We start from the raw sequence: 13761 nt of genomic DNA, 5'->3' as shown, positions 1-13761 counted from the left end.
CATGTTGAAAACCCAGATAGGTCTGTTGTGTCAAACAGTCAAGTTGTGAAGGCCAAGAAAACACTCCTGAAGGAAATTAGAAGTACTGTTCCAGGGCCGAGTGTTGTGGCTCATGCCTATAATCCCAGCACTTTGGGAGGCCAAGGCAGGCGGATCACAAGATCAAGAGTTTGAGACCAGCCTGGCCAACATGGTGAAACCCTGTCTCTACTAAGAGTACAAAAATTAGTGGGGCATGGTGGCATATGCCTGTTATCCCCACTACTTGGGAGGCTGAGGCAGGTGAATCACTTGAACCTGGGAGGCGGAGGTTGCAGTGAGTCAAGATTGCACCACTGGACTCCAGCCCAGGCGACAGAGGAAGACTGCCTCAGAGCAGGGGACAGGGGAAACAGGCCAGGCACAATGGCTCACGCCTGTAATCCCAGCACTTTCAGGGGCTAAGGCGGGCAGGTCACAAAGTCAGGAAATTGAGAACGTCCTGGATAAACATGGTGAAACCCCGTCTCTATTAAAACTTCAAAAAATTAGCCAGGCGTGGTGGCATGCACCTTTAGTCCCAGCTACTCGGGAGGCTCAAGCAGGATAACTGCTTGGACTGGAAGGCGGAGGTTGCCGTCAGCCGAGTTTGCACCACTGCACTCCAGCCTGGGCAACAGAGTGAGACTCCGTCTCAAAAAACAAACAAAAACAAAACAAAACACTGCTATCTATCCACTTCAAATATAATGTATGAGTTCATTACAAACACACATTTTATGGCAAGTCTACCTTCTAATTTGCTAATAATGTTCACCTGTTATCGATAAAAAATCAAATGTATCACCTGCCTAATAAACATATGGTTGTTGCCAGCTACAGTGGCCCATACATGTAATCCCAGAATTTTAGGGGCTGAGGTGGGTGGATTGCTTGAGGCTACGATTTCGAGACCAGCCTGGCCAACATGGCAAAGCCCTGTCTCTACTAAAAACAGAAAAAGTAGGTAGGCATGGTGGTGCAGCTACTCAGGAGGCTGGGACATAAGAATTGCTTGAATCTGGGAGGCAGAGGCTGCAGTGACCTGAGATCGTACCACTCTTCGTACTATTTTGAAGACCCCGTTTCAAAAATAAATAAATACGTGGTTGATTAATATTTTTCTTGGATGTAGGAACAAGATAAATTAGGGCTCTGGGAAAACACAACCTACATTAGACTTAATCATAATGTGCTTACAGGATTTTCTGACACCATGCAAGGAAATAGTACTTAAAAGTAAATAACTTAAGATCAAAACATGCAAACAAATACAAAAACTTACCATCCCTGTTCATTTTTATACTTGTATGCAGCCCCAAGAATATGACACAAGGTGCCTCCAGCTTTGAAATCCATGAAACATTTTGCCTAAAAATGATATAAATTACATATGAGAAAAATTAAGCTTCTCACAAAATTATTCGTATGAATTCTAAGTTTTATGAATTCAAGGATATAAATACTAATTAAACAACCTCCTTAAATATCTTCTTGAATGAACTGAGGCATCAATACATTTTTCTAAAAGTAAATTAGGCTGCAAATGGTGGCTCATGTCTGTAATCCCAACACTCTGGGATGGTAAGGCAGGAGGGTCACTTGAGCCCAAGAGTTCAAGACCAGTCTGGGCAACATAGGGAGATTTAAAATTTAAAAATTGGCTGTGCATGGGGCACACGCCTGTAATCCAACTCAGGGGGCTGAGGTGGGAGGATCAGTTGAGCCTGAGAAGTTGAGTCTGCAGTAGGCCCTGATGGCTCCACCATACTCTAGCCTTGATGACAGAGTGAGATGCTGTCTCAAGAAAAATGAAATGAAATAAAATAAACTGAATTGAAACTACTTCCTTTCAGCTGGTACAGTGGCTCACACCTACAGTTGCAGCTACTTGGGAGGCTGAGATGGAAAAAATCACTGGAGTACAGGAATTCAAGACCAGCCTGAACAATACAGAAAAAAACCCATTCCCCCTCCCCCAAAAAATTCCTTTTAAATTCCATGAACATGTTATTATTGGAGTGAATAGTCTGTCAAAGGCAAGATTTTAAAAAGATAAATCTAGGCCAGGAGCAGTGGCTCACACCAGCAATTCTAATATTTTGAGACACAAAGGTGGGAGAATCACTTGATCCTAAGAGTCTCAGACCAGCTTGGGCAACACAGCGAGATACCACCTCTATAAAAAATTTAAAAATTAGGCCAGGTGCAGTAGCTCACACCTGTAATCCCAGCATTTTGGCAGGCCAAGGCGGGCAGATGGCTTGAACACAGCAGTTCAAGACCAGCCTGGAAAAGATAGAAAAGAAATTAGCCAGACATGAGAGAGTGTGTCTACAGTCCCAGCTACTGGGGAGGCTGAGGGGGAAAGATGGCTTAAGCCTCAGAAGCAAAGCTGAGACCACACCACTGTGCTCCAGCCTGAGAAACAAAGCTAGACTTTGTCTCAAAAATATATAAACATAAAAATTAGCTGGGCATGGTGCTGTGTGCCTGTAGGTAACACCTACTCAAGAGGCTGAGGTGGGACAACTGCATAAGCATAGGAAGTCAAGCTGTATATACATCTACCATAAGCCCCGGCTAAGAAAAAAAAAGGAAGTCAAGCTGTAGCGAGCTATAATGGCGACACCGAAATTGAGCCTGGGTGACAGAGTATAACCCTACCTCAAAAAAAATTTTAATAAAAAGATAAATCAAAATGGCTCAAAAGAAAACACCTGTAACCCCAGTACTTTAGGAAACTGAGCAGGAAGGCAGGGAGAAAGGGAGGCCTGCCTGAAGCCAGGAGTTTGAGGCCAGCCTGGGCAACAAAGTGAAACTCTGTCACACACACACAAAAAAGACCTGGGTGCAGTGGCTCACACATGTAATCCCAAAGTGCTGGGAGGCCAAGGTTGAGAAACCCCATGCTGGTCAGGCTGGTCTTGACCTCCTGACCTCAGGTGATTTGTCTACCTTCTAAAAAAAACACAAAATTACTCAGGTGTGGTGGCACATGCCTGAAATCCCAGTGACTCAGGAGGCTGAGGAAGAAAAATTGATTGAACCCAGGAAGCAGAGGTTGTAGTAAGCCAAGATCGTGCCATTGTCCTCCAGCCTGGGCAACAAGAGCAAAACTCCATCTCAAAAAAAAATAAAAACAAAGAAACAAAAGTATGGTAGACTTTTTCACCTTATAGATTCTTGACTATAAATATACAAAAATCAGGCTGGGTGAGGTGGTTCACGTCTGTAATCCCAACATTTTGGGAGGCTGAAGCAGGCAGATCACTTGAGGTCAGGAGTTCCAGACCAGCCTGGCCAACATAGTGAAACCCCATCCCTACAAAGTGAGGTGTGGTGGCAGGCACCCATAATCCCAGCTACTCAGGAGGCTGAGGCAGGAGAATCGCTTGAACCCGGGAGGCAGAGGTTGCAGTGAGCTGAGATCATGCCACTGCACTTCAGCTTGGGCGACAGAGCGAGACTATCTCAACAAAAAATAAATATAAACAAATTATACAAAAATTATAAATAAATATTTTTATTGTAATTTTTTATTTTTTTTTGAGATAGGGTCACACTCTGTCACTCAGGCTGGAGTGCAGTGACATGATCTCAGCTCTCTGCAACCCCTGCCTCCCAGGTTCAAGCGATTCTCATGTCTCAGCCTCCCAAATAGCTGGGATTACAAGAATGTGCCAATATCCCTAAATTAGCTAAACTTTTGTTATTTATTTATTTATGTATTTATGCATTTTTAAGAGACAAAGTTTTGCCATATTGGCCAAGAGGATAAAGAAATCTTGACCTAAAGTGGCCTGCCTACCTTGGTCTCCTAAAGTGCTGGGGTTATAGGCATGAGCCACCTCACCCAGCCTATTACAATATTTTAATAACCATAAAAACATGGTTTAACTATATAAAACTATATGTAATAGCTAAAATCTATGCCAAAATTCAAGAGATCTGTGCTTTACAGATTACAAAAGTATAGCTCAAATTCAATGAAATGCTGAATAATTTCCATATTATGAAGGTAAAAATATAATCTGAGCATCAAATAGGCTAAATAAGATGAAGGGTTATTAGAAACACCCATGCATTTTTTCTTTAAAGCTATTACTATGGCCAGGCGAGGTGGCTCACGCCTGTAATCCCAGTACTTTGGGAAGCCGAGGCAACTGAATCACAAGGTCGAGAGACTGAGACTATCCTGGCCAACATGGTGAAAACCTGTCTCTACTAAAAAAATACAAAAATTAGCTGTGCATGGTGGCACGCGCCTATAGTACCAGCTACTCAGAAGGCTGAGGCAGAAGAACTACTTGAACCCAGGAGGCGGAGGCTGGAGTGAGCCGAGATCTCGCCACTGCAGTCCAGCCTGACACCTGGTGACAGAGCAAGATTCTGTCTCAAAAATAAATAAATAAATAAACTATTCCTACAAAATAATATACTGAAAAGAACCACATGATATTAAACATTAAAAAGATAGACAAAAGGCCAGGTGCAGCAGCTCACACCTGTAATCCTAACATTTTAGGAGGCCGAGGTTGTCAGATCCCTTGAGCTCAGGACTTTGAAACCGTCTGGGCAACATGGAAAAACACTGTCTCTACTAAAAACACAAAAAAACTAGCTGGGTATGGTGGCAGGTGCCTATAATCCCAGCTACTCTGGAGGCTGAGGCTGCTGCTCTCCAGCATGGGCAACAGAGTGAGACTCCGTCTCAAAAAAAACAAAAAAGAGAGAGAGAGTGGGGCACGCTAGGCACGGTGGCTCACACCTGTAATCCCAGCACTTTGAGAGGCCAAGGCAGGTGGATCACCTAAGGTCAGGAGCTCGAGACCAGCCTGGGCAACATGGTGAAACCCTGTCTCTACTAAAAATACAAAAATTAGCTGGGCGGGATGGTGTATGCCTGTAATCCCAGCTACTCAAGAGGCTGAGGCAGGAGAATCACTTGAGCCTGGGAGGTGAAGGTTGCACTGAGCCAAAATCACTCCACTGCACTGCAGCCTGGTCAGCAGAACAAGACAGTCTCAAATAAAAAACAGAGAGACAAAAAGCAGAATGGTGGTTGCCAAGGAAAGAGGGACGAGAAATGGTAGTTACTGATTAATAGATACAGAAGCGACCATAGTTTCCCAATCCCATAATCCTAAAACTTCAGGAAGCTCAGGCAGATCACTTGAGCCCAGGAGTTGAAGACCAACCTGGACAACATCGTGAGACCCCATCTCTGTTTTTAAAAAAAAAAAAAAAAAGTTGCCGGGCGCGGTGGCTCAAGCCTGTAATCCCAGCACTTTGGGAGGCCGAGGCGGGTGGATCACGAGGTCAAGAGATCGAGACCATCCTGGTCAACATGGTGAAATCCCGTCTCTACTAAAAATACAAAACATTAGCTGGGCATAGTGGTGCGTGCCTGTAATCCCAGCTACTCAGGAGGCTGAGGCAGGAGAATTGCCTGAACCCAGGAGGCGGAGGTTGCGGTGAGCCGAGATCGCGCCATTGCACTCCAGCCTGGGTAACGTGAGTGAAACTCCGTCTCAAAAAAAAAAAAAAAAGTAATAAGAAGTTAAACGTATCCTGTAATCCTAGTACTTTTAGAGGCCAAGGTCTATGGATCACTTGAAGTCAGAAGTTCGGGACGAGCCTGGCCAACATGGTAAAATCCCATCTCTACCAAAATATAAAAAAATTAGCCAGGCATGGTGGCACACACCTGTAGTCCCAGCTACTTGAGAGGTTGAGGTGGGAATCACTTGAACCTGTGATGCAGAGGTTGAAGTGAGCCAAGATCATGCCACCATACTCCAGCCTGGGTGACAGAGTAAGACCCTATCTCAAAAAACAATTAAAATCATTAAAGTGGCATACCTTGTTATAGATATTCTAACATAATTAAATATAAATGAATAAAATTTTAAAAAATAAATAGGCCAAGCACAGTGGCTCACGCCTATAAAACCAACACTTTGGGAGACCAACGAGGGATCACTTGAGACCAGTAGTTCAAGGCCATCCTGGGCAGCACTACACACACACACACACACACACACACACACACACACACACACACACACACACGAGGGAGGGAGGGAGGGGGACAGGGAGGGAGGGGGGAGAGGGAGAGAGAGAGAGAGAAAGGGGGGGGGAGAGGGAGGGAGATCCACGCTACTGAGAAATATATACTGAGCAGGCCGTAACAATAAAACATCTATACAAATAATTTAAGGTCAATTTCTCAAGAGATATTAAATCTGAAAAATGAAATCATTACCAAATACATATTTCAGACAAAGTAACTTTTTTGCTGTTGTTGTTTTTTTGAGACAGAGTCTTGCTCATCACCCAGGCTGGAGTGCAGTGGCGCAATCTTGGCTCAATGCAACCTCCACCTCCCAGGTTCAAGTGATTGTCCTGCCTCCCCATCTTGAGCAGCTGGGATTATAGGCATGTACCATTACACCTAGCTAATTTTTGTATTTTTAGCAGAGACCGGGTTTCAGCAGTTTGGCCAGGCTGGTCTTGAACTCCTGACTTTAGGTGATCTGCCTGCCTCGGCCTCCCAAAGTGCTGGGATTACAAGCATGAGCCACTGTGCCTGGCAGATAAAGTAACTTTTACTCAATCACTACAGGAACAGATACTGAAAATGAAGTAGAAAACAGACATTCAATTTTCCAGTGGTAAAATATGCATAAAATCATACAGGGAGGCCAGGCGCAGTGCAATCCCAGTACCTTTGAGGCCACAGCTCAACATCTCTTGAGCCCAAGGGTTCGAGACCAGCCTGGGTAACATAGGGAGGCCTTGTCTCTATTATTTAAAAAATAAAACTAAAAAGGAATAGAGGGAACTCATGAACCTATCAAAGGTACTAATTCCAGTAATGAAGTTCAACAAGACAAAAACCTCTACATATTTGGCAAAACAAAATGCGGGGGGGGGGGGGCCACAAGGCAAGGTTTATCCATATTTCAAGGATTCCTACAGCTTGCACAGAAATGGATTTGGGATTGGCTCGAAAAAAGCTCAGTAGCACAACCACTCAAATGAAAAAGTGAGAAATCAAAGTTAGGTAATGGAAAGCTAGAGATAGTGACAAGAGACTTAGGGACATTCACTGCACCTTGACTGTATGCTCCCTACTCAAGCTCCATTCCATAAACCCCCAGGCCAAAGAGGCCCTGCCCTAACTCATAGTGAGTGTGGTTCTTAAAATGAAAAGCACAGGATGTCTGAGTAAATTTTTGTTAATTAGTATTGGAAAACCTAAAGAATAAAAAGGCAGCCAGATGCAGTGGCTCACACCTTAATCCTAACACTTTGAGAGGCTGACACGAGAGGATCACTTGAGGCCAGGAGTTCAAGAACAACTAGAGCAACATAACATAGCAAAACCCTGTCTCTACAAAATAATTAAAATAAAATTAGCAGGGCATGGTAGGATGTACCTCCCAGCTACCCAGTAGACTGAGTCAGGAGGACTGGTTGACCCTAGCAGGCTGAAGCTGCAGTGAAATATGATCACAGTCCCGTCTCAAAAAAAACAAGAAAAAAAAATAAGTAGCAAAAACTGAAATTTCCAGAGCCAGCAAAATGCTGCCGCGTATGAGTATCTATCTCAACAGCTGTACGCTCTAATTAGAGACTCCGGGGATCAAAATCAGCTCTAACAGGCTGCCTCTACGCCCAACTGTGTGACCCAATTGCTCTTAATAAACTGTTCTTTGTGACAGTCTTGCAGGAAATAACAAAAAAATAAAAATAAAAATAAAATAAAATAAAATAAAACAGTTCTATCCTTGGTTGAGTTTATTGGAAATTTAATCTGATTTTATCCTGGGTATATATAAGTGGTCTCACCCTACTTATTTACAGCCCACCTAAAGTCCTGCTAAGCTGAATGAAACCTAAAAATGATAACTTTACTACAATAATTTGTGCCATGGAGTCCTTATTTCTTTTCTGAGACGGAGTCTTGCTTTGTCACCTAGGGTAGAGTGCAGGGGTGCGATCTCGGCTCTCTGCAACCTCTGCCCCCCACCCCCAGGTTCAACTGATTCTCCTGCCTCAGACTCCCAAGTAGCTGGACTACAGGCGCCCAGCACTGCACCTGGCCAATTTTTTTATTTTTTAGTAGCCATAGGGTTTAGCCATCTTGGCCAGGTTGGTCTCAAACTCCTGACCTCGTGATCCACCTGCCTCAGCCTCCCAAAGTGCTGGGATTACAGGCATGAGCCACCACGCCCAGCCAGGAGTCTTTATTTCTTTATTCCTTTATTCGTAAAAGACAAAATAGTGCTAACAATTGGTAAAAAGAAACGTGTTTTTATGAAAGTATACACATTTATTATACTATGTTTATGTCTATCAGTCAATAAATGACTATGCCAGAAAAGGGATGTGAAGAAGTAAATAAGCAGAGAATGTGTCCACAGAACCAAGAGAGTTCACAAGAAATCACAGTCATCCTCACACCTTGAAAATGGTCCAGAGAGACAAAGTCATCCTTACACCTTGAAAATGGTCAATAGAGAAAAAAACACGCCATTTAAATTCCAGAATTCTTATACTTCACAAAGTAAAATGACATGTCAAAAATTCCACACATTTACTTATCTATTAAACTTCTTTGGAATTTGTCTAATCATCAGCACCTCTAATGACAGGTTATCGCTACTGTAATATTCTTATTCTTGGACACAACAAAAAGTATTAGCATTGCTATCAATCACTGAGAATTTATGATGAAGAACTTTTGATTTATTACCTCATTTACTCATCAAAACAATGATATGAGGCTGGGTGTGGTGGCTCACGCCTGTAATCTCAGCATTTTGGGGGTCCGAGGCAGGCAAATCACCTGAGGTCAGAAGTTCAAGACCAGCCTGGCCAACATGGTGAAACCCTGTCTTAGAAAAAAAAAAAAAAAAGGCCAGGCACGGTGGCTCAAGCCTGTAATCCCAGCACTTTGGGAGGCCGAGGCGGGTGGATCACGAGGTCAAGAGATCGAGATCATCCTGGTCAACATGGTGAAACCCCGTCTCTACTAAAAATACAAAAAACATTAGCTGGGCATGGTGGCGCGTGCCTGTAATCCCAGCTACTCAGGAGGTTGAGGCAGGAGAATTGCCTGAACCCAGGAGGCGGAGGTTGCGGTGAGCCGAGATCGCGCCATTGCACTCCAGCCTGAGTAACAAGAGCGAAACTCAGTCTCAAAAAAAAAAAAAAAAAAAAATCATATGAACTTCACTCTTTTACACCCATTTTACAGATGAGAAAAGAGTGTTGCTGGCTCCAGCAATATGGCTGAATAAATAAATATTACACCCTACTGCTATAAACATGTAGAAATGTTGGATAAATATAACACATCATTTTAAATGAGCAGCTGAATTCCTAGAAAGAAAGCAAATCCTCAGGTGCAAAAATCAAAGAGAGGAAAAAAAACGAAACAACTAAAAGTCAAAGTGGTAATCTTGTGAGGTTAAAAAATAAAACCCTGCCAGGCGTGGTGGCTCATGTCTGTAATCCAAGCACTTTGGAGGCCAAGGCAGGCAGATCACCTGAGATTGGGAGTTCAAGACCAGCCTGACCAACATGGTGAAATCCCGTCTTTATAAAAAAAATAAAAAAATAAAATAAAATAAAATAAAACCCTAGGCTGGGCACGGTGGCTCACACCTATAATGCCAGCATTTTGGGAGGCCAAGACTGGTAGATCATTTTAGGTCAGGAGTTGGAGACAAGCGTGGCCAACATGGTGACTCTAATAGTATCTCTACTAAAAATACAAAACTTAGCCAGGCATGGTGGCAGGCACCTGTAATCCCAGCTACTTGGAAAGCTGAGACAGGAGAATTGCTTGAACACAGGAATCAGAGGCTGCGGTGAGCCAAGGTCGCGCCACTATACTCCAGCCCAGCAACAGAGCAAGGCTCTGTCTCAAAAAAAAAAAAAAATTAGCCAGGCACGGTGGTACACGTCTGTAATCCCAGCTACTCAGGAGGCTGAGGCAGGAGAATTGCTTAAATCTAAAAGGTAGAAGTTGCAGTGAACCAAAACTGCACCCCCGCACTCCAGCCTCAGTGACAGGGTGAGAGTCTGTCTCAAAAAATTAATTAAATAGAGAGTGGATTTTTTTAAAAAGGATTATCCTTTATAAGTGTAAAATGTAAAACAATAAACCTTCTGGCAGAAAATACAGTAGAATACATACATGACTTTACAAAAGGCAGAGATTTCTTTTTTTGTTTTGAGACAGAGTTTCGGTCGGACACTGTGGCTCATGCCTGTAATCCCAGCACTTTGGGAGGCCGCGGCAGAAAGATCACGAGATCAAGAGATCGAGACCAGCCTGGCCAACATGGTGAAACCCCGTCTCTACTAAAAAACACAAAAATTAGCTAGGCGTGGTGGCGCACGCCTGTAGTCCCAGCTACTCTGGAGGCTGAGGCAGGAGAATTACCTGAACCCAGGAGGCGGACGTTGCAGTGAGCCGAGATCACGCCACTGCACTCCAGCCTGGCACCTGGCGACAGAGAAAGACTGTCTCAAAAAATAAAAGAGAAAGACAGAGTTTCGTTCTTGTTGCCCAGGCTGGAATATAATGGCACGATCTCGGCTCACTGCAACCTCTACTTCCCGGGTTCAAGCAATTCTCCTGCTTCAGCTTCCAAAGTAGCTGGGATTACAGGCATGCACCACCTTGCCTGGCTAATTTTGCATTTTTAGTAGAGAAGGGGTTTCACCATGTTTGTCAGGCTAGTCTTGAACTCCTGACCTCAGGTGATCTGCTCGTCTTGGCCTCCCGAAGTGCTGGGATTACAGGCATGAACCACCACGCCTGGCCGGAAAAGGCAAAGATTTCTGTAAGAACACAAAAAGCATTAACAATACAAAAAATTTTACTAAATTGCTCTATATCAGGAATTGGCAAACAATGGTCCATGGGTCAAATGCAGTCCACTCTCGTTTTTGTAGCTGAAACAAATTCATGTGTTTCCTGTGGCTGCTTTCACACAACAGCACCAAAAGTCAGTAGCTATATCACAGACCATATGACCCAAAAAGCCCAAAATCTCTGGCATTTTACAGAAAAAGTTTACCATTTCCTGCTCTATATTACAATTATAAACCTCTGCTCATCAAAGGACATCATTATGAGAGTACAAGCATAAACCATCAAGAGGGAGAAGAGATCTGTAATAAATATTCCCAACCAATTAACCATATCCAGACTACCTAAGAAAAATTCAGCCAGGTGCAGTGGCTCATGCCTGTAATCCCCAGCACTTTGGGAGGCTGAGGCAGGCCAATCACAAGTTCAGGAGTTCGAGGTCAGCCTGGACAACATGGTGAAACGCTGTCTTTACTAAAAATATAAAAATTAGCTGGGCGTAGTGGCGGGCAACTGTAATCTGAGCTATTCAGGTATTCGGGAGGCTGAGGTAGGAGAATCATTTGAACCCAGGAGGCAGAGGTTGCAGTGAGCCAGGAATGTCCCAATGCACTCCAGCCTGGGTGAAAGGGCAAGATTTCATCTGGAAAAAAGAAAAAAAAGAAAAATTCAGCCAGGTGTGGTAGCTCACACCCGTAATCCCGGCACTTTGAGAGGCTGAGCTGGGAAAATCACATGAGCCCAGGAATTCGAGATCAGCCTGTGCAACAAGGTGAGACTGCCTCTACCAAAAAAAAAACAGAAAAAATTATCCAGGTGTGGTGGTGCACACCAGTAGTTCCAGCTACTTGAGAGGCTGAGGTGGGAAGATCCTCTGAGCCCAGGAGTTAGAGGCCGCAGTGAGCTATGATCAAGCCACTGTACTCCAGCCTGAGTGATTACGCCAGACCTTGTTTCAAAAAAAAAAAAAAAAAACAGAACAAAAGAAAGGCCAATGAGCAAATTTTTGAAAAGGCAAAAGATTTAAATAGGTGCTTCCCAAAAAAGGACAGCCAAGTGGTCAATAAAGTTGCTCAACTTAGTTAACAGCAACTAGAAAAAATGCACTGTAACCACAAATCTACTAAATAACCAAAATGAAAAAGACAAAAAAATTCCAAGGAATGCCGGGCGCGGTGGCTCAAGCCTGTAACCCCAGCACTTTGGGAGGCCGAGGCGGGTGGATCACGAGGTCAAGAGATCGAGACCATCCTGGTCAACATGGTGAAACCCCATCTGTACCAAAAATACAAAAAATTAGCTGGGCATGGTGGCGCGTGCCTGTAATCCCAGCGACTCAGGAGGCTGAGGCAGGAAAATTGCCTGAACCCAGGAGGCGGAGGTTGCGGTGAGCCGAGATCGCGCCATTGCACTCCAGCCTGGGTAACGTGAGTGAAAACTCCGTCTCAAAAAAAAGAAAAAATTTATCAGCCCCTACACAGCAATGAGAATAAACAAATTGCAACTATAAGCAGTAACACAAAAATTTGAGGCCTGGCACAGCGGCTCATGCCTGAAATTCCAGCACTTTGGGAGGCCTTGATGGACAGATCACTTGAGGCCAGGAGTTCAAGACCAGTATGGCTAATATGGTGAAACCCCATCTCTACCAAAATACAAAATATCAGCCAGGCATGGTGGTGCACGCCTGTTAATCCCAGCTACTTGAGAGGCTGAGGCATGAGAATCACTTGAACCCAGGAGGCAGAGGTTGTGGTGAGCCAAGATCATACCACTACATTAAATTTCTTTTTACAAATGTAATGTTTGCCTGCACACTTCTAAAATGTAAGTCAGCTGGGCACGGTGGCTCACGCCTGTAATCCCAGCACTCTGGGAGGCCAAGGTGGGTGGCTCACGAGGGTCAGGAGTTCAAGTCCAGCCTGACCAACATAGTGAAACCCCATCTCTATCTACTAAAAATACAAAAAAAAAAATTAGTTGGGCATGGTGGTATGCACCTGTAATACAGCTACTCAGGAGGCTGAGGCAGGAGAAGTGCTTGAACCCAGGAGGCAGAGGTTGTGGTGAGCAGATATTGCACCACTGCACTCCAGCCTGGGTGACACAGCAAGACTCCATCCAGAAGAAATTTTTACATATAAGTCATGAGCCAGACACAGTAGCTCACACCTGTAATCTCAGCACTTTGGGAGGCCAAAGTGGGCAGTTACCCGAGATCAGGAGTTCAAGACCAGCCTGATTAACATGGAAAAATCCTGCCTCTACTAAAAACACAAAATTAGCCAGGCGTGGTGGTGCATGCCTGTAATCCCAGCTACTCGGGAGGCTGAGGTAAGAGAATCACTTGAACCCGGGAGGCAAAGATTGCAGTGAGCCGAGATCATGCCACTGTACTCCAGCCTGGACAAGAGAGCAAGACTCTGTCTCAAAAAACAACAACAAACACAAATGCAAGTCATGACAAACAGATGTCAGTCAGCTAGGCATGGTGGCTCAAAGCTGCAATCTTAGTACTTTGGAAGGCCAAGGCAGAAGGACATCTTCAGTCAGAGAGCTCAAAACCAGCCTGGGCAATATAGTGAGACCCTGTCACTACCAAATTAAAAATTTAAAAATTTGGCCAGGCGCTGTGGCTCACACCTGTAATCCCAGCACTTTGGGAGGCCAAGGTAGGCTGATCACTTGAGGTCAGGAGTTCAAGACCAGCCTAGCCAACATGGTGAAACCCCATCTCTATTAAAAATACAAAAATTAGCCGGGCGCGGTGGCTCAAGCCTGTAATCCCAGCACTTTGGGAGGCCAAGGCGGGTGGATCACGAGGTCAAGAGATCGAGACCATCCTGGTC

The 13761-nt window shown here is 44.3% G+C and overlaps 1 protein-coding gene across 1 annotated transcript in view; it reads right to left on the bottom strand.

Annotated features, from left to right (window-relative positions):
• Window positions 1-13761, bottom strand: part of SMARCC1 (SWI/SNF related, matrix associated, actin dependent regulator of chromatin subfamily c member 1) — a 207675-nt gene that overhangs the window by 163814 nt on the left and 30100 nt on the right. Inside the window, exon 3 of the mRNA XM_017530009.2 lies at window positions 1304-1389. Within this exon, the coding sequence (XP_017385498.1) occupies window positions 1304-1389 (86 nt within the window). The remainder of the gene's footprint in view (window positions 1-1303; window positions 1390-13761) is intronic.

This window comes from Cebus imitator, unplaced genomic scaffold (assembly GCF_001604975.1).
Source record: "Cebus imitator isolate Cc_AM_T3 unplaced genomic scaffold, Cebus_imitator-1.0 Scaffold0, whole genome shotgun sequence".
NCBI lineage: Eukaryota > Metazoa > Chordata > Mammalia > Primates > Cebidae > Cebus > Cebus imitator.
The sequence above is the reverse complement of the archived record's forward strand: the minus strand, read 5'-3'. Positions and strand labels throughout refer to the sequence as shown.